At 41.2% G+C, this 26,347-nt stretch overlaps 1 protein-coding gene and 1 pseudogene across 1 annotated transcript; both read right to left on the bottom strand.

Annotated features, from left to right (window-relative positions):
• Positions 1-3,799: 3,799 nt before the first annotated feature.
• Positions 3,800-13,500, bottom strand: LOC108178707 (speckle-type POZ protein-like pseudogene; annotated as a pseudogene).
• Positions 13,501-18,906: 5,406 nt separating this feature from the next.
• On the bottom strand, positions 18,907-24,569 carry LOC100350202 (uncharacterized). Its single transcript, XM_008273150.5, has 4 exons — positions 24,470-24,569; positions 23,919-24,342; positions 21,948-21,993; positions 18,907-19,384 (listed from the first exon to the last, which is right to left on the bottom strand). The coding sequence occupies exons 1-4, from the start codon at positions 24,567-24,569 to the stop codon at positions 18,986-18,988; spliced, it is 969 nt and encodes a 322-aa protein (XP_008271372.3). The 3' UTR covers positions 18,907-18,985.
• Positions 24,570-26,347: the final 1,778 nt, after the last annotated feature.

Genomic DNA, 26,347 nt, shown 5'->3' with positions numbered 1-26,347 from the left:
CTGCACCAGAGTGGGAGACCTGGAAGAATCTCCTGGCTCCTGGCTTCGGTTCGACTCAGCTCTGGCCGTTGCAACCATTTGAGAAGTTAAACAGTGGATGGAAGACCTATCTTTCTGTCTCTACCTCTTTCTGTAACTCTTTAAAATAAATAAAATAAATCTTCAAATAAAAAAATTCATTACTTTTTATGAGTTGATCAATTTCTAAAAATCTTGATTTAAATTATGTGTTTCAATCTCATTTATATACTTTTTTTTACATTAAGACAGCTGACTATAAAGGTTTATCAAGCTATTTGTCAAAGTTATGTATTTTCAAAAACAGTTTACAAGTAATTTATCTTGTTCATATTATGCAGAATTTTATTTTATTTTATTTTATTTTATTTTTTGACAGGCAGAGTGGACAGTGAGAGAGAGAGACAGAGAGAAAGGTCTTCCTTTGCCGTTGGTTCACCCTCCAATGGCCGCCACGGCCGGCATGCTGCGGCCAGCGCACCGCACTGATTCGATGGCAGGAGCCAGGTACTTATCCTGGTCTCCCATGGGGTGCAGGGCCCAAGCACTTGGGCCATCCTCCGCTGCACTCCCTGGCCACAGCAGAGAGCTGGCCTGGAAGAGGGGCAACCGGGACAGAATCCGGCGCCCCGACCAGGACTAGAACCTGGTGTGCTGGCGCCGCAAGGTGGAGGATTAGCCTAGTGAGCCGTGTCGCCGGCTGCAGAATTTCAATATCACCCACAATGTTACTGCAGTAACTAAAACACTATGGAGAAAACATGGGGGGAATAACTTCATAATGTGGCCTGAAATAGTCTAAATGTTCTCTCATTTGTACGCATCTTGCACAGGCATACAGTTTCAGTTCACTGTTTGAAGGAGAGTAGATTGTCCAGGATTTATTTATTGCTTGGATGCCTTTTCCAAGGTGTGATAAAACAGGAATAAGTTCAATAATGAATAACTGAAATCCAACCCAATTTAAGTACAATCAGGGATACCTTTTTAACCATGATCACAAATATCTCAGTTGCTTCCATCTATCTTAAAAATTATTTAATATTAACACAACTGCACCTTATTAATTCTTTCAAAGGCAGAAAAAATAGATCATGCCATTCTGCACACACATACAAAAATTACACATTAAAAGTGCTTATGATGGGGCTGGCACTGTGGTGTAGCAGATAAAGGTGTCGCCTGCATTGCCAGCATCCCTTATGGGCACCGGTTCAAGTCCCTGCTGCTCCACTTCTGGTCCAGCTCTCTGCCATGGCCTGGGAAAGCAGTAGAAGATGGCCCAAGTACTTGGGTCCCTGCACCCGCGTGGGAAGATCCAGAGGAAGCTCCTGGCTCCTGGCTTCAGCTCCAGCCATTGTGCCAATTGGGGAGTGAATCAGCAGATGGAAGACTCTCTCTCTGCCTCTCTTTCTCTCTGTGTAACTCTGACTTTCAAATAAATAAAATAAATCTTTAAAAAAGTACACATGTATCTTTCTTAATATGTATCCTTATTAAATTTACATCTGTTTATCCTTATTTTAGCACATACAAAAATCTTCATATAAATGCAGCTCAGTATAAATTTTTTAAAAATTACCTTAGCACAAAACATTCTGTCTTGTTGAAATTTTAACCTCAGTCAGTTCTCAATCATTTTAAACTTGGATAAGCCCACAGTTCATTGGACAGCTAACATAGAGACAAATATCACAAATTTTCTGAAAAGTTTGGGCCAACTCACTGCATATTTGCTTCCTGAAATGAAAAATAAATTAGTATTAAAGCAGTATATTGTCATAACTCACTTTGAAGATAAGCAGTTTAAAGAACTTATATCTCCAATGCAAGTGCTTTTAAGGAGAACCTATACTTAAACTTTGCAATAGCACAGGGCAAGACTCTTAAATAAGTCAACGTTCTTTTCTCAAAATAATGGAAGATTCTTTTAAACCTTGGTATCTTCAGTTATCAGTATTAGTGCATTTTGGAGCTAGTGCAATCCTCCATAGCATTGGTCAAAATGACAAGGCACAATAAAATTTTGAAATATTATATGAACAAGAGAAATCATTGAAGATAATCTAAGGCCTTGAAGTGAGTTAATCAGTCTATTTGAAAGCTGAAGAATAAACCACAAATTGTTTTGTTTAGCTTATTATTGTTGTAATGAGGAGAGTAATGACTTTCAAGTCTTTTCATTTCAGAAATGATACTTGAAAGAACTTCCACTTTGACTATGACATTTTCTAAATAAGATCGGCGTTGGAGCCTCGGGTGATTACTGACGCCATAAATAAGAGTGTCAATTGTTAAATCAACAACAGGAGTCACTGTGCACTTACTCCCCATGTAGGATCTCGGTCCTTAACGTGTTGTACTATGTGAATTAGCGGTATAACTAATACTCAAACAGTAGTTTACACTTTGTGTTTCTGTGTGGGTGCAAACTGTTGAAAACCTTACTTAGTATATACTAAATTGATCTTCTGTATAAAAAGATAATTAAAAATGAATTTTGATGTGAATGGGATGAGAGAGGGAGCGGGAGATGGGATAGTTGCGGGTGGGAGGGAGGTTATGGGGAGAAAAAGCTGCTATAATCCAAAAGCTGTACTTTGGAAATTTATATTTATTAAATAAAAGTTAAAAAAATAAAAAAATGAAAAAAAAGAAAAAGAAAAAAAATACAAAGAGTGGGAATAAGAGAGGTAAGAGATGTGCAATTCAGGACATGCTCAAGCTGACTTACCTCAAACGGTAGAGTTAGAAACATACCAGGGGATTCCAATTCAATCCCATCAAGGTGGCATGTACCAATGCCATCTCACTAGTCCCAGTGATCAATTTCTGTTCACAATTGATCATAATGATAGGACTAAGAACCAAAGGGATCACAGAAACAAGAATAGTGTCTGCAAATACTAGCTGATAGAATCAAAAAGGGAAAGAATGATCCTACATGGGAAGTGAGATACACAACAGACTCATAGAATGGCCTCAGAATCAGCCCTTAAGGCATGCAGATCCGGCTGAAAAGCCCATGAGAGTATTTCAGGCATGGAAAGCCAAGACACTCTGGGGAAAAAAAAAATAACCTAAATGAAAGATCTCCACGAGTGAGATCCCAGTGGAAAGAATGGGTCATCAAAGAAGGAGGTACCTTTCTCTGAAGGGAGGAGAGAACTTCCACTTTGACCATGGCCTTGTCTCAATATGATCAGAGTTGGTGAACTCAGGGGGCTTCCATAGCCTTGACAGCTCATGACAAGAGCCTAGGGTGATTACTGATGCCATAAACAAGAGTGTCAATTTGTTAAGTCAACAACAGGAGTCACTGTGCACTTACTCCTCATGTAGGATCTCTGTCCTTAGTGTGCTGTACATTGAGATTTAATGCTATAACTAGTACTCAAACAGTATTTTTCACTTTATGTTTCTGTGTGGGAGCAAACTGTTGAAATCTTTGCTTAATGTATGCTAAACTGATCTTCTGTATATAAAGAGAATCGAAAATGAATCTTGATGTGAATGGAAGGGGAGAGGGAGTGGGAAAGGGGAGGGTTGCGTGTGGGAGGGACGTTATGGGGGGGGAAGCCATTGTAATCCATAAGCTGTACTTTGGAAATTTATATTCATTAAATAAAAGTTAAAAAAAAAGAAAAAAAAAGATAAAAAAAAATGCTTCAAAAAAACAAATACAACTTTTCATTATGGTTTGTGTGTCAAAATTATTTTGTACTTGGAGGAGTAAAGGTCAATTCAATTTTTTTTTTACCATTCATGGATGATGTCAGGATTATTTTAACCTCTTGCGTGGAATTCCAAATTGTACACACTGTTTAGATGTTAGTGTTTAGAAGGCATCTGCTTCTAAGGGTGTGATTGAATTATGGTCTTGCACCCTGACAATTCCTCTATGTCAGTTGCCATAGCAGTTTGTCCCAACAAAGTGGTTGAAATACACTGCACCTATTAATAAATTTTGTGGTTTGTGCTTTCAGCTGTTCAGCATTGTGCAAATCTGCAAGGACAAAGTTATCAACGACATTTTCTGAGAGGCTACTACACAAAGCTTCTTTGCTCAAGACCTTCAGTAGTTCCAGTGCATATTTGCAGCTACCAATATGTTGTTGGCCATTTTATCGAGTTTGGAGCTTTCCATGTATAAATAAATCTCATCATTTCTTTAAAAACTTCAGAGTCTGAATCATTTATTTCCACTAGACACTTTTTGCTTTCTCCCATTTCATGTTCAAACATTGCATTAGAAACTGGGGATCTGACTGTGAGTACAGACTTAAGAGCTTTAAATTCTTGTCCTCTCACAAAAATACCTGCAATCTGTAAATTTTGTGTTTTCCCAGAGATTACCTAAATCTTCTGCTAGTTCACACTGAGGCACCTTCAAAGTATTTGTATTAGTATGTCCTGATGTGTTTATTGAATCTCGAACCACACTCACTTCACAAAATACTGTAAATATTTCATCTGATAAGAGATCATTGGCTTCATCAAGCAAAAATAATTCTTTCTAAAGAATTTTTTCAAGTCTCAGTAGTTGCCTTGCACAAATTGATATGCTCTTTGGTTACTATTGCTTTTGTTTCTTCCCTTTCAGTATTCAGAAGGAAAAACTGGAATTTTGCTTGAACTTCACTTTTAGAGCAGATGACTAAAAGTAAATAAGACAAATAGTCAATACCATCATTATCTAATCCCTTTGGGTATACTCTCAAAGTACCATTTAATTTTGTCATCTGGGCCAGATGAAAATGTTGAACTTCTTACCACTTCACCTATTTCTTGTCTACAAAAACTAAAGTTATGAATGTTCCATATGTAGGAAAATTTTATTACTTTAACCTGTGTATAACACCAGCTCTCTGCTGTAGGACTATTAGACGTATCAGGTAAAGGTGGGGTCAGTTTCTTTATTTGTAGTCTTTTAGGATTTGTTTTGTCTCACACTTGAACACTGTACTGGATGTGCGCGAACAGCCTCAGTGAAGGCTTCTCTCCCATAAAGGCAGCAGCTGCGTGCTCCCAGGAACCTAGATTGTGACCAATGAGTAGGCAGGGGCCGATTATGACAGTGAGTCTTTGTGGTAGCAGCTTAGGCGGAACCGTGCTCCTTTCTAGTTAATTGACCATAAACTTCATCAACAAGTTGGCCGGCGCCGTGGCTCAATAGGCTAATCGTCTGCCTGCAGCGCTGGCACACCGGGTTCTAGTCCCGGTCGGGGTGCCGGATTCTGTCCCGGTTGCCCCTCTTCCAGGCCAGCTCTCTGCTGTGGCCAGGGAGTGCAGTGGAGATGGCCCAAGTGCTTGGGCCCTGCACCTGCATGAGAGACCAGGAGAAGCACCTGGCTCCTGCCTTCGGATCAGCACGGTGTACCGGCCGCGGCGGCCACTGGAGGGTGAACCAACGGTAAAGGAAGACCTTTCTCTCTCTCTCTCTCACTGTCCACTCTGCCTTTTTTTTTTTTTTACAGGCAGAGTGGACAGTGAGAGAGAGAGAGAGAGAGAGAGAGACAGAGAGAAAGGTCTTCCTTTTTGCCGTTGGTTCACCCTCCAGTGGCCACTGCGGCCAGCACGCTGCGGCCGGCACACCGCGCCAATCCGAAGACAGGAGCCAGGTGCTTATCCTGGTCTCCCATGGGGTGCAGGGCCCAAGTACTTGGGCCATCCTCCACTGCACTCCCTGGCCATAGCAGAGAGCTGGCCTGGAAGAGGGGCAACCGGGACAGAATCCGGAGCCCCGACCGGGACTAGAACCCGGTGTGCCGGTGCCGCTAGGTGGAAGATTAGCCTAGTGAGCCGGGGCGCCAGCCCCACTCTGCCTGTTAAAAAACAAACAAACAAACAAACAAACAAAAAAACTTCATCAACAAGTTAAACAAACACTCGGCTAGGAACCCCAGCCCCCGCTGCCCACACACATCCCCTCCTCCTGCTGACTGCCTGCAGGATCCTGCTTCTGATTGTCATCTAACCTATTCTCTTCTGATTGCTTAAGAGGGTTTTTTTTTTTTCTTTGTTTACCTGCTATACTGCAATGTCAAGCATTTTGGCTTGTTTCATTGACTATGATGAAAAATTTTCATTTGTAAAACAAGCCAAAAAAGCCATATGCTATGTTCGCACTTAAATTTTTTTTTTTTTAAGATTTCTTTATTTGAAAGACAGCATCACGGAGAGTGGTAGGAGAGGTGGAGAGGGAGAGAATTACAGAGATAAGCCATCTGCTGGTTCACTCCCCAGATGATTGCAACCCCCCTGAGATTGGGCCAGGTGGAAATCAGGTACCTGGAACTCCATCCAGGTCTCCCACAAGGGTGTCAGTGACCCAAGAACCTTGAACATCTTTTCCTGTTTTCCCAAGTGCATTAACAAGGAGCTGGATGGGAAGTGGAGTGTGAGGACTCACATTGGTGCCCTTATGAGATGCAGGCTTCTAAGCTGCTACACTACAATGCAAGTCCCTGGACTCAAGATTTTTTTTTAAGATTTGTTTATTTTATTTGAGAGAGAGAGAGAGAGAGAGAGATTAGGTGATCTTTTCTCTGCTGGCTCACTCCTCAAAGGGCCACAATGGCCAGGGCTTGGCCAGGGAGAAGCCAGAAGCCAGAAGCTTCAGCTAGGTCTCCCACATAATACAGGGGCCCAAGGACTTGGGTCATCTTGCACTGCTTTTCCAGGTGCATTAGCAGGGAACTGGATGGGAAGTGAAGCAGCCAGGATTTGAACTGGCACCCATCACGATTGGTAGCCTAACCTGCCACACAACAACACTGGCCCCCTGGACTCATTTTTATGATGAAATTAAGGCAGGTAATGTGAGTATGACTTAAAATAAGCACCGAAAGCATGATTTGTGGCATGGCACCATCCCATCTGAGATTTAGAGCTTGTGGTAGTTAAATCCCTTCAGATAGTCACAGGACAATTCAAGCCAGAGGACCAATGAAACCAGATGTTACACCTAAAACCAGCTGATTTTCTTGTAATGTCTGGCATTACTAAAATATGCAAACAAAAAAATAACATAGTTCCCATAAAAATACTACACAGTGGTTTCAAGAATCCCCATAGATTTGTGCAATTGTGAAGTTTTAATAAAAATTTTTAAAAAAGGAGTTGGAAATATTAACCTGATTTGATCACCATCAACTGAATATATGTATTGAGTTAATAGATGCACCTCATAAACATGTGCAATCTATAATTAAAATAATTTTGTGTTTACTTTTAAAAATTTTATTTAAGGCATCAAATTTCATGTATTTTATATGTACAGTTTTTAGGAACAGAGTGCTACTTCTCACCCTACCGTCCCTACAGCCCAAGCTCTCCACTTATTCCTCCTCCCTCTCATATTCCCACTCTTAATTTTACTAAGATTTATTTTCAGTTTACTTTATGCCCATAAGATTAACCTACACTAAGTAAGGAGTTCGACAAATAGCATGAAGAAACAAAAAGTGTTCCTCAACAGTAGAGACAAGGGCTGCAAACAATCATCAAATCTCAAAATGTCAATTTCACTCCAGCAAATTACATTTTAAATACTCTATTAGTTAGATCAGGGAGAACATATAGTATCTGTCTTTTCAGGACTACCTTACTTCATTAAATATAATGGTTTCAGTCGCATCCATTTTGTTGCAAAAGACAAGATTTCTTTCTTTTTTATCACTGAGCAGTATTCTGTAATGTGTTTATACCATAATTTCTTTATTCGGTCATCAATTGATGGACATCTGGGTTGATTACATATCTCAGTTGTTGTGAACTGAGCTGCGATGATCATGAGGGTGGGGGTACAGGTAACTCTTTCATTTACTGATTTGATTTTGTTAGTGTAAATTCCCAGGAGTGGGATAGCTGTGTCATATGGTAGGCCTATTTTCAGATTTCTGAGGCATCTCCACGCTGTCTTTCATAATGGACACACCAGTTTACATTGCTACAAACAATGGATTAGGGTACCTTTCCCCCCACATCCTCGCCAGCATTTGTTGTTTGTTGATTTCTGTATGACAGCCATTCTAACTGTGGTGAGGTGAAACCTCATCATGGTTTTGATTTGCATTTATCCTATGGCTAATGATCCTGAGCATTTCTTCATGTGTCTGTTGGCCATTTGAATTTTCTATTTTTAAAAATTACTGTTCAAGTCCTTTACCCATTTCTGAATTGGATTGTTTCTTTTGTTTTTGTTGAGTTTCTTTAGCTCTTTATGGATTCTGGATAATAATCCTTTATCAGTTTCCAGATTTCAAAATATTTCCTCCCATTCTGTCAGTTGCCTCTTCACTTTGATGAGTGTTTCTTTTGCAGTGCAGAATCTTCTCATCCTATTTGTCAATTTGGGCTTTGATTGTCTGTGCTCCTGGGGTTGTTCCCAAAAAGTTTTTGCCTATGCCAATGTCTTGCAGAGTTTCCCTTTGTCCGCTAGTAAGTTGATGGTATTGGGTTATGGATTTAGGCCCTTGATCCATGTTGAGTGGATTTTTGTGTAAGGTGTAAGGTAGGTGTCTAGTTTCATATTTCTGTAGGAAGAGATTCAATTTTGCCAGCACCATTTGTTGAAGAGATCCTTGATCCCGGGATTGATTGCAGCTCCTTTGTCAAAGAGAAGTTGGCTATAGATGCTTAGATTGATTTCTGGAGTTTCTATTCTGTTCCTTTGGTCTACACATCTATTTTTGTGTCAGTACCAGGCTGTTTTGACTATAACTGCCCTATAGTATGTCTTGAAGTCTGGCATTGTGATGCTTCTGGCTTTGTTTTTTATTATATAAGATTGCTTTTGCTATTCGAGGTCTCTTGTGTTTACATACGAATTTTAGCAATTTTCTATATTTGATAAGAATGCCATTTTCACTTTGATCAGGATCACATTGAATAGGTAAATTGCTTTTGGTAGTATGGACATTTTGATGATATTTATTCTTCCAAGCGACCAACATAGAATGTTATTTTTCCTTTTTTGTTCTTCTTCTATTTCTTCATTTAATGTTTTGCAATTTTTATCGTAGATGTCTTTGACTTCCTTGGTTAAATTTATTCCATGGTATTTACTTTTTTCTATCTATTGTGAATAGGATTGATCTTAGAAGTTGTTTTTCAGCTATGGCATTGTCTGTGTATACAAAGGCTATAAATTTTGTGTGTTAATTTTATATCCTGCGATTTTACCAAATTCTTTATGAGTTCCAGTAGTCCCTTAGTGGAGTCTTTTGGTTCTCCTATATACAGAATCATGTCATCTGCAAATAGGGATAATTTGACTTCCTCCTTTCCAATTTGTATCCCTTTGATTTCTTTTTCTTGCCTAACGGCACTTGCTAAATCTTCCAGGACTATATTAAATAGGAATGGTGTGAGTTGGCATCCTTGTCTGGTTCTGAGTGTTAGTGGTAATTGTTACAAATTTTCCCCATTCAAAAAGATGCTGGCTGTGGTTTTGTCATAAATTGCCTTGATTGCTTTCAGTAATGTTTCTTTTATACTCAATTTGCTTAAGGTTTGCATCATGAAAGGATGTTTTATTTTATCTTGGTTATTGATCTGTTTAGATTTTCTATGTGTTCATGACTCAATTTTGGTAGATTGTATGTGTCCAGGGATCAGCACATTTCTTCTAGATTTTCTGATTTGTTGTCATATAGCTCTTTGTAGTAATTCCTGATGATTGCTTTTATTTCTGTAGTATCTGTTGTTACATTTATTTTTTCATCTCTGATTCTTTTGATTTAGATCTTCTCCCCTTTTTTGGTTAGTTGGGCCAATAGTGTATAAATTTTATGTTTTCAAAACACCATCTCTTCATTTAACAGATCTTTTGTGTTTTTTGGAGTTCCAATTTTGTTTATTTCTTCTCTAATTTTAATTCTTTCTTACTGCTAGTTTTTGGTTTGTTGTTGTTTTTCTAGGTCCTTGAGGTGCATTGATAGCTCATTTACTTGATGTCTTTGGAATTTCTTGATGTAGGCACCAACGCTATATCCTTCCCTTTAACACTGCTTTTTCTATGTCTCATGAAATTTGATATGTTTTATTGTTTTTATCATTGGTTCCAGAAATTTTTTGATTTCTCTTTTGATTTCTTCTATTTCCACTGTTCATTCAGGAATGTGTTGTTCAGTCTCCATGTGTTTGTGTATGTTCTCTGGGATTCTTGAGTTGTTAATTTCCAATTTCATTCCCAATGTGGTCTGAGAAGATACATGGTATGATTTTTATCTTTTTGAATTTGCTGAAACTTGCTTTATTGCCTAGTGTATGGTCTATCCTAGAGAAAGTTCCACACACTGAGGAAAAGGATGTGTATTCTGCAACTGTGGGATGAGAGGTTCTGTAGATATCAATTAGATACTTGGGTCCATTTGGTCTATAGTGTAAATTAGTTCGGTTGCTTCTTGGTTGATTTTTCTGTCTGGTTGATCTGTCCATTGATGAAAGTGGGGTGTTGAAGTCCCCTTTATTATTGTATTGGAGTCCATGTGTCCCTTTAGATCTATTAACTTTTTTAAATATCCAGACACCTTGGAATTGGGTGAATATATATTTATTATCTAACATCTTCCTCTTGAATTGATCCCATAATAATTACGTAGTGCCCCTTTGTCTCTTTTAACAGTTTTTGTGTTAAAGTTTATTTTGTCTGGTATTAGGATGGCTACATCTGATCTTTTTTGGTTTCTGTTAGCATGGGATATCTTTTTCCATCCTTTCACTTTCAGTCTGTGTGTATATTTTTTGGGGAGGTGTATTTCTTGTAGGCAGCAAATAGATGGGTCTTGTTTTACAATCCATTCAGTCAGCCTGCATGTTTTAATTGGAGAGTTTAGGCCATTTACATTCAAGGTTACTAATGAAAAGTAATGACATGGCTCTGCTTATTTTTCAGTAAATATTCCTATTGTTTGTTTTGAATTTCCTTTGTACTTTACTGGGAGATTTTCAGCTTTCACATTCTTTCATTATGATGACTACCTTTCTGTGCTTTTGTGTAATGCATCCTTAAGCTTCCTTTGTACGGCTGAGTGGTTGCTGACAGATTCTTTCAATTTCTATTTGTTATAGGTCTTTTTGTAAAACTTAAAAATTTATTTAAGGTATACATGTTTCATGTATTTCATATATACACATTTAGGAACATAGTGATACTTCCCATGCTACCCTCCCTCCTGTCCATGCTCCAAGTATTCTCCTCCATCTCCTATTCCCATTCAATTTTTGCAAGGATCTATTTTAAGTATACTTTATACTCATAAGGTTAGCCCTACAATAAGCAAAGAGTTCAACAAATAATATGAAAGAAAAAATAGTATTCTTCAGCAGAAGAGATAAGGGCTGTACACAATCAATGAATTTCAAAATTTCCATTTCACTACAATACATTACATTTTAGGTACTCTCTTAGTTACCTGACATCAGGGAAAACATGTGATGTCTTTCTTTTTGGGACTGCTTTATTTCACTAAGTATAATGGTTTCCAGTTGCATCCATCTTGTGGCAAAAGACAGGATTTCTTTCTTTTTTTCTTTTTTTACAGCTTAGTAGTACTCCATAATGTATATATACTATAATTTTTTCATCCAGTCATCATTTAATGGACATCTGGGTTGATTCCATATCCTAGCTATTGTGAATTGAGCTGCAATGAACATGGAGGTAGAGATAGCTCTTTCATATGCTGATTTCTTTTGGTTTGGTTAAATTTCCAGGTGTGGGATGGCTGGATCATATGGTAGGTCCATATATGGATAACTCTTTCATATGCTGATTTGTTTTCATTTGCATAAATCTTATTTCACCTCAATCATAAATGAGAGCTTCGCAGGGTACAGTATTTTGGGTTAACGGTTTTTTTAATGTTTTTATTTATTTATTTGAGAGAGAGGGTTACCGACAGTGAGATGGAGAGACAGAGAGAAAGGTCTTCTGTCCACTGGCTTACTCCCCAGATGGCTGCAATGGCTGGAGGTGCGCCGATCTGAAGCCAGGAGCCAGGAGCTTCTTCTGAGTCTCCCACATGGGTGCAGGGGCCCAAGGACTTGGGCCATCTTTAACTGCTTTCCAAAGCCATAGCAGAGAGCTGGATTGGAAGAAGAGCAGCCAGGACTAGAACCAGAGCCCATATGGGATGCCAGTGCCACAGGCAGAGGATTAACCTTCTGTGCCACAGCGCCGGCACTGACGGTTTTTTTCTCTTAAGTCTTGGATTATGTGTCTCCATTCTCTCTTAGCCCTAGGGTTTCTGATTAGAAATCAGCTGTGAGTCTAATTGGAGATCCTCTGAAAGTAATTTGGCATTTCTCTCATGCACATTTTAAATCTTTTATTTATTTTTTACTGTGGAAAGTTTGATTACAATGTTGACATTGGTGAAGATCTTTTCTAGCCATATCTATAGTTAGTTTTATATGCCTTGTGTACTTGATCATCCCTTTTTTTCCTCCAAATCTGAGAAGCTTTCTCTAATTGTTTCACTGAATAAGCCTTCTAAACCATTCTCTCTTTCCACAGCTTCAGGAACTCCTGTTGGGTCATTTGATAATATCCCATAAGTCTCCAATACTGTATTTAATTTCATAATTTCTTTTTTTTGGTCTGACTAAAATATTTCAAAAGATTTGTCTTCTAGCTCAGATATTCTTTTTTCTGTCTCGCCAAGTCTGTTGTTAAGGCTTTCCACTGCATTTTTTATCTGACATATAGGATTATGCATTTCTAATAATTCATTTTGTTCTCTCTTCAAAATCTCAATTTCATGGGAGATTTTTTCATTCATGTCATGTATGAATTTCTTTATTTCGTGAACTTGCTTCTGATTGCTTCTGAGTAATCCTATGATTAATCTTTTGACTTCCATTTCAAGCATTTCATCAATCTCTTCATTTTTATATTCTTTTTAAAAAAGATTTATTTATTTATTAATTTGGAAGTCAGAGTTACACAGAGAGAGGAGAGGCAGAGAGCTGGATCAGAAAAGGAGCAGCCGGGACTAGAACTGGTGCCCATATGGGATGTGGCGCTTCAGGCCAGGGCATTAACCTGCGCAGGCCCTCATTTTCATATTCTAGTATTGAAGAGTTGTTGTGTTCTTTTGGGGGGGGGGTCTCATGCTGTCTTCCTTATTCTTTTTTCTTAAATTTCTGTGTTTATTTTTATGTATTTGTGGAAAGACTTGTTGGTTTTATTCCTCTGATGGCTTTTATCTTTGAACTATGCCTCTGTGGTTTTGTTGGCATCTGCTCTTACAGTGAATCCCCAGAGTTGTGTGCTGGGTGTGGTCTGGGAGCTCTGATCTGTGCTCCAATGTGGGGCAAGTATCTGGGGTTACACCTGAGTTGGGCATCGTATATCTCTATTTTAGCAGAAGGGAGATATGATTACCTCTGTTGAAGTAATCACAGCCTCACCTCCTCTATTCCAAGGTGATCAATGCATGGGCATTACCCTATAGTCGTGCTATACTCATCCATGCTGCCGTATCAACCACACAAGGGGATCTGTGCAGTCTTCAGTGTAAGCACAGATCCCATTGCAATGATTCAGCCCAGCCAATCAGGGAGTACTGAGTGTGTGGAGCCACTCATATTGATTACCCAAAGACCCTGCTACACCTTGTGCCCTCAAGTTGAGTCACAGTGTTCCCACAGTCTCAGCACACAAAGCTTTCATGGTCAAGGGGTGCAGAGGATCCACTCTGTGCGACTAGCCTATCCTGATCACAAATAGAGACATTCCTCGAGTCAGGTGCCTATTTGTTGTCTGCGTAGGTTGTTTGAGCCCTGTAGCCTGTGATATAGTGAGGGACCAAGGGCACCTCACAGTCCTGTGTGGATGCCCAGCCCTCTGTCAATCCTCCCAGCCAGACTGAAAGTCAGTGGGGAACACACATTTTTCTCGCTGCTGGAATCTCTGGACCACATGCATGCACAAGAGCTGCCAACTGCATGTTGCCTTCTGCCTGCTGGTTGCCAGGTGCATGCACCCAAGCTTCTGCCTGAGGTACTGCTGACAAGATTGTGTCTTCTTTTAAAATTCTTTTTTAAGGTTTATTTTATTTATTTGAAAGAGTTACAGAGAGGCAGAGGGAGAGAGAGAGAGAGAGAGAGAGAGAGAGAGACAGGTCTTCCAGCCAATGGTTCACTCCCCAGATGGCCACAATGGCCAGAACTGTGCCAATCCGAAGCCAACAGCCAGGAGCTTCTTCTGGGTCTTCCATGGCCCAAGTGTCTGGGCCATCTTCTACTGCTTTCCCAGGCCATAGCAGTGAGCTGGATCAGAAGCGGAGGAGCAAGGACTCAAACCAGTGCCCATATGGGATGCTGGCACTTTAGGTGGCAGTCTTACCCACTATGCAACAGGGCTGGCCCCAAGATGGTGTCTTATTACAGGCAATTTCTGGGTGTGTGCACAAGAGCTTTTGCAGCTGCTTCTCATACCCAAAAATTGTGCCCACCTTTTCTCTGCTGGTTGCTGGGTTGCCATTATTGCGGAGATAGGGTGAGAGCATTGTGCACCTCTTTTTTCACTGGGTCAACAGGTACCCTTTTGTCTTATGGCCCTAGGCTGGACTCACTCCACACTCTCCTTTCAGCTATATCACCAGTGGCACTGGCTGCAGCAGTCTGATCTCACCTCAGTCTCCAAAGCTGATGCTTTCTCTGGATCTTGGCTGCTGGGGTCGTGTATTGTGTCTGTGTTTATGCTGTGTGTTAGCACCTTTCTCACTGATCCAACGTGTTCCTCTTCCTTCCTTAGCATTTCCACTGCAGTTTTCTAATGTTCCCCTGAGAATGTACTTCCTACACCTTCTCTCTCTCCCTCTCTCTCCATCTCTCTCTCTCTCTCTCTTCCTATTTACCCCTAGCCCAGAGCAGTATGCCCTTCACTATTCTGCCATTTTGGAATCTTTCAATTAAAATAATTATTAAAATGGATTTAATGGGGGGGAGTTTCCAAGATGGCGGAATAGGGAAGGAGCACACTGATAGTCCGGGAAAAGATAGTTAATAAAAGTGGAGATACTGCAGTCTCAGGGAAGAGTTAGGGAAAAAACTGCAGAGGAAACTCTTCCAGAATTAGTGGCACACGGTGGACCTATGTGGAGGGCACGGGCGCCCATGGCTTGGGACCCCAGCTGCCAAGTTTACACACCAGCACTGGAAAGGGAGGTGAGGCGAAAACACAATAGCCCGAGACACTTGCAGAAAGGTTGCAGGAAGAGCCTAGAGGGAATGGGGCTTGAAGCCCCATAGGGGAAAGTACACCATCCTACCTAGAGGAGAGAAAAAAAATAAAAGGGACCAGTATGGACACGATTCTCTCTCTCCATTCACCTTAAAAAGGCAGGTAAGACAATAGAGCAGGCGCCATTTTGGACATACATAACAGCTGCACCAGCTCAGGGCTGTTCTTGCTCTCAGCAAGCAGAAAAACCTGACTCTGGTGGGGAAAAATAAGAGGAGATTAAGACCTAGTGAATGTGTGGAGCTTATGAACTGGGACTGTGAAAAAAAAAAAAAACAACTGAAGGTGTGTGGGAGAACTCACGCTGTATCTGAGATGTGAGTAGTCCCTGTGGGAGACCCCATAAACTTGGTAACCTTGGCAACCAGGTGGGAGACATTGCAGGGGAATCTGAGCTTACACTGAGGACTGCACAGATCCTTTGTGTGGTCCCTGGGACAGAGCAAATATTATACCCACTGGGCTAGCGCTCAGGCACTGATTGCCATCGAGGAGAAGAGCTCAGCTGAGCAGAATTACTTCACTTTTGAATTTAAAAAAAGAGAGAGAGACAGAAGATTTACCACACCAAACCTGGGTGTGTCACATTTGGCACTCCCTTAACCCTGAAGAACTGAACAGAGCTCTCTGGCCACACCCACCAAAAGCCTCTAGAGATTCACCAAAAGCAGACAGTCCACTTAATCTAGGTTCATAGTATAATGAGAAACAACCAAAGAGTATCTCCACAAAGCAAAACAACAAATGCAGAAACTGTGGAAACAAGAACAAGGAAGACATCATAAACACTCCCAAATGAACACGACACTCCAATACAAGATTATGAAGATGATGAGATAGAAGAAATTCAAGATACGGAATTCAGAAAATTTATGATAAGAACATTTAGAAGTTATCAAAAGCAAATGCATTAACTACAGAAATCCATACAGGACAGGACAGAAAATCTCTCTCATGAAAATGAAATCTTAAGGAGGAATCAAAATGAAATGAGGAATTTAGTAGAAAATGAAATTATGATATTGAAGAGAAATCAAAATGAAATGAAGAATTCGATAGAACAAATAACAAACGCATTTGAGAGCCTTAAAAACAGAATCAGTGAGATATAAGAGAGAATATCGGACTTAGAAGACAGAGCACAGGAAAGTATACAGTCAAACCAAAGAAAAAAGAGGAAAGTAGAAATATAAAATGTATTGTTGAGAATCTACAGGATACTGTTAAAGTGGGATTTATCCCTGGTATGCAGGGATGGTTCAACTTTCTCAAATCAATCAATGTGATACACCAAATATAAAAACTACAGAAGGAAAACCATATGATTATCTCAACAGATGCAGAGAAAGCATTTGATAAAATACAACACCCTTTCATGATGAAAACTCTAAGCAAATTGGGTATGGAAGGACCATTCCTCAATAAAATCAAAGCAATTTTTGAAAAACCACGGCCAGCATCCGATTGAATGGGGAAAAGTTGAAAGCATTTTCGCTGAGATCTGGTATCAGACAGGGATGCCCACTCTCACCATTGCTATTCAATATAGTTCTGGAAGTTTGAGCCAGAGCTATTAGGCAAGAAAAAGAAATTAAAGGGATACAAATTGGCAAGGAAGAACTCAAACTATCCCTCTTTGCAGATGATATGATTCTTTATTTAGGGGATCCAAAGAACTCTACTACGAGACTATTGGAACTCATAAAAGAGTTTGGCAAAGTAGCAGGATATAACATCAATGCACAAAAATCAACAGCCTTTGTATACACAGGCAATGCCACGGCTGAAAAAGAACTGCTATGATCAATCCCACTCACAATAGCTTCAAAAACAATCAAATACCTTGGAATACACTTAACCAAGGACGTTAAACATCTCTACAGTGAGAATTACAAAACCTTAAAGAAAGAAATAGAAGAGGATATCAAAACATGGAAAAATCTTCCATGCTCATGGATTGGAAGAATCAATATCATCAAAATGTCCATTCTCCAAAAAGCAATTCATAGATTCAATGCAATACCAATAAAAATACCAAAGACATTCTTCTCAGATCTGGAAAAATGATGCTGAAATTCATATGGAGACACAGGAGACCTGGAATAGCTAAAGCTATCTTGTACAACAAATAAAAGCTGGAGGCATCACAATACCCAACTTCAGAACATACTACAGGGCAGTTATAATCAAAACAGCATGGTACTGCTGCAGAAACAGGCGGATAGACCAATGGAACAGAATAGAAACACCAGAACTCAATCCAAACATCTACAGCCAACTTATATTTGATCAAGGATCTAAAACCAATTCCTGGAGCAAGGACAGTCTATTCAATAAATGGTGCTGGGAAAACTGGATTTCCATGTGCAGAAGCATGAAGCAAGACCCCTACATTACACCTTACACAAAAATCCACTCAACATAGATTAAATATCTTAATCTATGACCAAACACCATCAAATTATTAGAGAATATTGGATAAACCCTGCAAGATATAGGCACAGGCAAAGCCTTCTTGTAAAAGACACCGAAGGCACAGGCAGTCAAAGCCAAAATTCACAATTGGGATTATATCAAATTGAGAAGTTTCTGTACTGCAAAAGAAACAGTCAGGAAAGTGAAGAGGCAACTGACAGAAGGGGAAAATATTTGCAAACTATGCAACAGATAAAGGGTAAACAACCAGAATCTACAAAGAAATCAAGAAACTCCACAACAACAAAACAAACAACCCACTTAAGAGATGGGCCAAGGACCTCAATAGACATTGTTTCAAAAGAGGAAATCCAAATGGCCAACAGACACATGAACAAATATTCAGGATCACTAGCCATCAGGGAAATGCAAATCTAAACCACAATGAGGTTTCATCTCACCCAGTTAGAATGGCTTACATACATAAATCTACCTACAACACATGCTGACGAGGATGTGGGGAAAAAGGGACACTGACCCACTGTTGGTGGGAATGCAAGCTGGTAAAGACACTATGGAAGTCTGTCTGGTGATTCCTCAGAAACCTGAATACAACCCTAACATACAAGGATAATCTCCCTGTCTTCTCCACAAAGAGGGCCAGCAGTGAACAGGGTTGGGAGAGCACCACATGAATCCCCAGCTCCTATTGCTCCTGCAAGTCCCCAGAGGCCCCTTAGCAGGCTTCCCTTAGAGCTTGGTGCCTTGTCTGAGCCTGTCAGCATGACTGGATCTTGGTCCTGCCTTGAACCACTGTTCTCTCATTAGGGACATGCACTCCCCCATCTTGTACATGTATGTGATCCCCATGGGGCAGAGTGGGGTGAGTGTGCAGTGTTGGGGTAGGAGAGCAGAAGGAGTATACAGGTCAGGGCAATGCTGCCATGGCACTTGTGAAACTTCTGTCATGTGCACAGCCCCTGGTGGTGACTCAGGATGTCACTGTATGAAAGGAGCCGCTTACCACTCTGCTTGAATGGCATTTCCTTAGCAGTTTCCATCCATAAACTCTCAACCCCGTGACACAAAACAGATATACACAGAATTCACTGTCAATTTCTTTATTGAAAATACAAAACCGTGTCAGAAAGTGGGTCCATGACATCGTACTTTCAAGTAAACATTTAATAGGCATGTGATGAACCCCTCACGATGGTGTGCCACACAAAATTTTATCTTGCCCTAAAACATTTTGGAAAAAATAGTTTCAGAAAGTATTCCTTATAAAAAGGGGTCTCAAAAAGAATGGCTCACAATAAGGATCCAGATCAGGCCACAGGGGGCCGGGCCATAGGGAGACAGGGGCATGAAATAGAAGGGCAGAGGAGGCAAGAATAGGGGAGGATACGGCGGTGGCATGGGCGGCTGCATAGGCCATGGGATGGGCATCATCAAGTGCACAGGCGTGGGCATGGGCGGCCACAGCAACAGGGGTCGTATAGGTGGCAGGGGCAGCAAGAATGGCAGTGCTCCCGGAAGGAATGGCACCAAATTTGGGTCCCAAGCAAACATGGCATAATAGGTTCCACCCCAGATTATGGTGACAGGGTAGTGCTGGACAATAGGGGGTGTATTTCTGGCCCTTAGAGTTCTCTGGTATCTTCTCCACCTGGCTCTCCTGTTCTTAAACCAAACCTTCAATCAGAGAAGAAAAAGAGATTGGTTTAGTACAGTGAACATTCCATTTTGTCATAGAAAAACAGAATAGGCAACTCTGTCCTAACCCTTTTCACCTGTGTTGTGAGAAACTACTTCCTTCTCACTAAAATATCTTAGGAAAAGAACATCCTTCCCTCAGTGAGCTCCAACTATGTGCCAGTCTTGGCTTGGTGTACTGCTTTGTCTCTCTCTTCCTACCTTTAATAATATCTTATTCTGCGCACTGGTTGATACAGGTCTGACTGATGTACTGGACTAGGTTTCTGCTGCTATTGCCATGGGTTTGTCTGTACCCTGAGCTGACCATCAGCAATCCAGCTGGCACCGGTCCCTGCTCACTAGGCAGGTGTCACCATGTTTGTGGATGGGAGGAAGACATTCTGGTGTGCTATGCCACAGAGTAGTTATTACATTGAACAACACTGTATTGTAGAAATCAAAATAGCTAGATGCCAGATTTGGGGATATTCTCATCACAGAGAAATTATAAACGTTTGAGTTGATGGATGTCCTCCATATCCCCATATCCTTTTAGGTTAGTGGAACTTTATTCAAAACTGTCCCTTTGAATTGCTTGTTTCATATTTTAGATAACCTTTCACAGAGTGAAAACTTTGCCCCATCTGCATCATAATGTACAACCCTTAGATTAGTAAACTTTTCAGGCTAGCACACCAAGGATTTCCAGAAAATCAAAATCTACAGCCAACTCTAGAGTAGTTTACCAGCCTTGCAAAACCGATAGCGGGGGGAGCAGACATTAGGTATTAGAACGAGCTGCAGCTTAACAATATATACTTCAGCCATGTTGTGTCTTCTATGTGAGTTATTCCTTCACACTGAGGCCTAACTATTTACAAAAGTACACCTTAAGCAAGAACCGTATGCCTGGCTTTAAATGTGTAAAACAATTTAGGGTTACAGTTGACCTCGCTCATAATAAAATTTTTTAAGTACATTAATTTGAATAATTCCTACATCAGCCTTAGCCCCAAAATGACTCCACAAAGACTCATATCCTATAGGACACTTGACTTAGAAGTTGAATTTCATCACATATATATGTATATATGATATCTAAATGTATTCACAACATTGAGTGCATATTTATAATTTCAGTTAAGATACACCTTTATATACAGTCATGCATATTTTATGTTCCCACTAATTTTATAAAATATTTTATGTAATAGATTATCAGTACACTCTATGTATACAAGGAATTAAAAACCTACATCAGTACTGTATTTTTTCCTTGGCAAGTTGTGCTCCTTCTGGTAATCGAAAATTCCCATAAGCTAGGGCTTCATCATACCATTTTCTATGCATAGAGATGCCCAAATCCTATGTTAATTTTCCCAACATTGAAAATAGGATACACAGCAGACTCATAGAATGGCAGATGTCCTAAACAGCACTCTGGCCTCAAAATCAGCCCTTAAGGCATTCGGATCTGGCTGAAGAGCCCATGAGAGTATTTTAGGCATGGAAAGCCAAGACACTCTGGCAAAAAAAAAAAAAAAAAAAAAAAAAAAAAAAAAACCCACCACCTAAATGAAAGATCTCTGCGAGTGAGATCCCAGTAGAAAGAACGGGCCATCAAAGAAGGAGGTACCTTTCTCTGAAGGGAGGAGAGAACTTTTACTTTGACTATGACCCTGTCAGAATAAGATCAAAGTCGGCGAACTCAAAAGGCTTCCATAGCCTTGGCAACTCATGACTAGAGCCTTAGGGAGATTACTGATGCCATAAACAAAAGTGTCAAATTGTTAAGTCAATAACAGGAGTCACTGTGTACTTACTCCTCTTGTGGGATCTGTCCTTAATGTGTTGTGCAATGTGAAGTAATGCTATAACCAGTACTGAAACAGTATTTTACACTTTGTGTTTCTGTGTGGGTGCAAACTGATGAAATCTTTACTTAATATATACTAAATTGATCTTCTGTATATAAAGATAATTGAAAATGAATCTTGATGTGAATGGAATGAGAGAGGGAGCGGGAGATGGGAGGGGTGTGAGTGGGAGGGAAGTTATGGGGAGGGAAAGCCATTGTAATCCATAAACTGTACTTTGGAAATTTATATTTACTAAATAAATGTTAAAAAAAAGAAAAAGTATGAACTTTCCAGGAACACACACACAAAAGAAGAAAATAGAACAAGGAAAAATATTAGGACTCCAGTGGGAATGTTGTGAATAAGAACATGTTTGATGATCTCAAAAGACAAGGATTTTTCTAATGTCCAGAGATGCAGCTCAGCTTTTAGGCTTGTCCAGGCTTCCCTGAGATGTGCTTTCTCTACTCCTCCCAACCCAATGCTCTTAAATACTCTGCTATATATTGGTCTTGTTGCCTAGCAAGCATCTTGTAGAAACAAGGCATGCTTGTGGATTGAAGGGTTTAGATGTACTTTATCTTTGTTTTATATTAAAGAAGGTTGTGTAGTAAAATAAAAAAAAGAAAATGGAACAAAAATACCACATGGAAATGTTGAGAACAAAGGTCTCTAAAGGTGCTGTTTTCGGGTGTACTGACCTGCACTTTGGCTTCAGTTACATCCATGCGTCTTGCAAGCTCGAATCTGAGGGATGAAAACCAGAAATGGTCAGTGTTTTGAGTAGTGGATGAAATGAAATACAGGAGTTTATCTACTTCTTAATTTTAAATAGAAAAAAATTATAAGGGGAAGGAAAGAGAAAATGATAGAGACAGGTACAGACGGAATGATCTTTCACTCACTGATTCACTCCCCAAATGTCCACTACAGCCACTGCTGGGAAAAGCTGAAACCAGGAGCCAACATCTCCTTCCAGGTCTCCTATGTGGGTGGTAGAGACCCATGTACTTGAGCTATTATCTGTTCCCTACCAAACTGCATAACCAGGAATCTAGATGGGAAGTGCAGGTATGATGCAAACCCAGGCATTCCTGTACAAGAAATGGGCATTTCAAGCTGCAAAATTAACTCCTTCACGTGTGCCCCTTGGTTTCAAGATGTATTCCATTAACTCCTCTCCACCTAGTATGCCATTCTGTAATATCAAAATGAGGTGGTTTTAGGGAGTTTACTCTCATGCACAAACTTTAAAAGGATTCCCCAAAATTATTAATCAAGATAAATATGGTGCTAGTTTAGTATTTTAAACATATAGAAATTACCGCAAAAATAATCTGGTAAATGGAGTATGAAAAATTTAAATAAAGGCAGGGCTCCACCTTGCACTTGCTCTAGGCTCCTTGCCTTTATCTCTGCCTGGGTTCTTTTTTTTCTGAACATTTATTTGAAAGGCAGAGTGAGAGAGAGGAGAGACAGAAAGAAATCTTTAATCCCTTTGTTCACTCCCCAGATGGTTGGTATTGTCAGGGCTGGACAAGGATGATGCCTGGAGCCTAGAATCCCACCTCAGTCTCCCAACAAGGTGGCAGTGGCCCAAACACTTGGGCCATCTCTGCTGCTTTCCAGGCACTTTAGCAGAGAGCTGGATCCCATGCCCGGTGCTGGGCAGCTAGAATTCCATCTGGTGCACTCTGGCTCGCTCCCCCTGCCCCCATAAGATTTATTTATTTATGTGAAAGAACTACAGACAGAGAGGTAGGGGGGAGAGAGAGAGAGAGAGAGAGAGAGAGAGAGGTTGATTTTCTATCCACTGGTTCTTTCCCAACATGGCTGCAACAGCCAGGGCTGTGTGGGCCAGGCCAAAGCCAGGAACCAGGAACTTCATCCTGGTTTCCCTCGTGGGCTATTCTCCACTGCCTTCCTACTGCTTTAGCAGGCAGCTTGATCGGAAGTAAAGCAGGCAGGTTTCGAAATAGCACCCATATGGGATGCTGGTGCTGCAGCATATGCCACAGAGCCAGGCCCCCAACCGGTGCTGATATGCAATGCTGGCATCTCAGGCTGAGGCTTAACTAGCAGTTAACACCCCCCTTGCCTTGGTTCTAGTAGGACCTTATTTATCACACTTTCCACACAAATTTTTCAATTTGATTCATTTAAATACCACATGAGGAACTGGTCCTTGGCACAGCAGTTAAGTTGCTTAGGATGCCCCAATCCCATGTCTGGTGATCTGATTCCAGCTTTCTGCTAATGTGCACCTTGGGAGGCAGTAGGTGGTGGGTGCATCAAGTGATTAGGCTTCTGCCACCCAGGCGTGAGGCCTGGATTGTGTTCCTGCTTCCTGGCTTTGTTCTGCTGCAGCATTAGGAGAGTGAACCAGCTGATGGGACCACTATTGGTCTCTATCTGCATCTCCAGTAAATTTAAATAAATGAACAAATTTTAAAATATACTGCATAAAAATACTTACCTTCATTTCCAGTTAGCATAGCCCAACCCCCACCAGAGAACTCCAGTGAAAGGGGAGGGAGCAGAACCTGGCACCCTGGAGTTTCCAGGTGAATTATTTCTGGAAGTAAGGAAGCAGGATCTTGGAGAACCAAACGCCACCCTGGGCCAGCTCGTGCTCCCTGAAAAGTGGGCACCCACCAGAACAATATGCTTACCGTGCTAACCCGTTGAGGTATTGATGACGCTGGAAAATTGTTTCCAACTCCTGGAGCTGTAATGAGGTGAACGTGGAACGCCTGGCCTGCTGCTCCTGCCTGCTCCCAGCTTGGCGGCTGTTGACTCCCCCTCCGATCAGCTCCTCCTGTTGCCGCCCAAGCTCCTGGCCAACGACTCGGGTGCTTCCGCCCTCGTGGTTGTTAGAGGCCACAAGGCCGGGAACACTGTCACCAACCAGACCTTGTTCTTCATCCGCGGGACCCATAATGCTTGCGCCATCCTGGCCTCCTTCTCCGCCTCCTCCTCGCATTTCTTCTTTTTCTCCTTCCTCTCCTACATCTGCTCCCTGCTTCCGCTGGAACAGCAAACACCCTTCCTTGTCTCCTTCCTCTACAGGGAGCGAGATGGCTGTAGGCCTCACACCTGCCAAAAACAAACAAACCCAAAGAGAAAGATGAGGGTGTCTGGGTTCCAGGGTTCTTGGGAAGGAGGACGCCACCCCCTCCCACGGGGAACACTGTTTTCGTGGACATGGCTAAAGCAGGTATACCTTCCAGGCGCTGACTACGCAGTCCTTCCTGATTCTCATCGAATCCCAGGCCTGGCCAGGTGGTGACAGAGCGCCTGCTGTGCCGGGCCGGGGTCTCCATATCCTGAGCGCTGTGGTGGAGCTGTGTGCGTCTTCAGACTCTGAGCTGGAGTCTCCCGTGATCACCCGGGCAAGGCTAGAGCTGTGAGTGGCAGTCTGCAAATATCTTCTCTTGGCGCCTAGGCTGGGTTACAGTGTATCCAGCTCTAGACGCCCTGTTTTAGCTTTCTCCTCACCACCAGTTATTATGGGTTGGTTCCCTGAGGTAAACCTCCTGCAAGGGCTCAGACATGTGTTGTGCGGGCATAGGTGGGGGAGGGTTCTTATAAGAAGAGCGCTGTAAGTGCGCATATCTGAATATAGAACTTTTGCCTCCATGTTGCAATTTAGCTGCCTTCCCCCCACTTGGAGAGCAATCTTCCCAGGGACGCAGCTGTGCTGGGCTGTGCAAGTGAATTTGGGGTGGGGGAAAGAGGGTGGGGATAAGGTTGAAATACCTGACACTGGTTTCAGGGGCTTTGAAGAGCTGTATGGAAAGTATCTTTTGGTCCAGCCCTGCAAAGCTAGCAGCCAATACTTGGCAGGGGGTAGAAATTAACTTAATATGATTAGCTCCCAGGCTGCTTGTTTTGATGTTTTGGAGTAGCTGAAGTCAAAGCCCACCATGTTTCTTGGGTCTCTGGTAACTGGAGCTGGGGGCTGGGTTTGCAAAGCTTGTTAACTACTGAGATGCATTTTGCAGAAAATAGAACATGTCCCTTGAGAAAGTCCAAAACCTCCAGACTTTGAGTAATCAATCTGCATCAGAGTGCAATAGTAGAAACTTGCAGAGTGCTTACAGTATCTGAAATTTCCTCAACTTAGGGGCAGGGGCAGGAGGCGTTTCTTTTCCTGCTAGTTGCTACTGTGGATAATGTAACTTCACTATGTCTCCGGCTACTGATCATGTACAAAAGCTCACTTGTCCCCTGTGCAGTGCTGGTAACTTGGACCTACCATGAATTCCTCACTTTCCTGCTGCCTCCGTTCCATGTGCTATACCAGAATGGAGTTCCCGGCTCCTGGCTTTGGCCTGGCCCAGCCCTAGCCATTATGGTCATTTGGAGACTGAACCAGCAGATGGAAGATGGAAGGTCTGTGTCTTTCAAATAAAAAGAAATATTTTTAAAAGAAAGATATGTATGATATGCATTTTATTTATTGCCATATTTACAGAGCCTGGAAATATTGAGGAGGGCTCTAAGATTTTTGCTTTAAGAAGTGATTTTTAGGGGCAGGCATGTAGCCCAGCTATTGTGTTGCCCATGTCCCACACTGGAGAACCTGGGTTTGATTCCCAGCTGTAGCTATTAAATCCAGCCTCCTGACATTTGCAGGAATAATCTTACTCTTTTCATCAGACATTATGCAACTGCCAATCAGACATATTAGATATTTGCAAAACCCACTAAGCACCCTAACTTGGCAACATTAATGATAAATCCATTATTTTTCCTCCAAACTTGATCCTTTTTGTATTCCTCCCACCAATTCATATTGCCTTTTGGCTGAAGCCAGAAATCCAAGTATCATCTTTGACACTTCCTTCTTTCTTGAAAACCTGTATTACATCCACCAGTAAGTTCAGTACTACTTTAAAATAAGCCCCAGCATCAGTTTCTTTCCTATAAGGGCCTCTAATGAATTAACTAAAGTTAAATTAGGTCATAAGGGTTGAGCCCTGATGTGATAAGACTAGTATACGTATAAGAAGAGACACTAGAGAGCTAGCATTCATATTCTACCCCCCCCCCCCCGTCCCATGGGAGAACACAGAAAGCAGCTATCTACAATTTAGGA

Source organism: Oryctolagus cuniculus, chromosome X (assembly GCF_051225735.1).
Source record: "Oryctolagus cuniculus isolate XC-2025 breed Fujian yellow rabbit chromosome X, ASM5122573v1, whole genome shotgun sequence".
NCBI classification, from domain to species: Eukaryota; Metazoa; Chordata; class Mammalia; order Lagomorpha; family Leporidae; genus Oryctolagus; species Oryctolagus cuniculus.
The sequence above is the reverse complement of the archived record's forward strand: the minus strand, read 5'-3'. Positions and strand labels throughout refer to the sequence as shown.

Excerpts from the sequence above, each read along its gene's own strand:
- LOC100350202 (XM_008273150.5), bottom strand. The coding sequence starts at position 24,569 with ATGGAGACCCCGGCCCGGCACAGCAGGCGCTCTGTCACCACCTGGCCA. Across the intron at positions 24,343-24,469 it reads GCGTAGTCAGCGCCTGGAAG|GTGTGAGGCCTACAGCCATC; the intron begins GTATACCTGCTT and ends TGTTTTTGGCAG. Across the intron at positions 19,385-21,947 it reads TAACTGAAGCCAAAGTGCAG|GTTTGGTTTAAGAACAGGAG; the intron begins GTCAGTACACCC and ends CTCTGATTGAAG.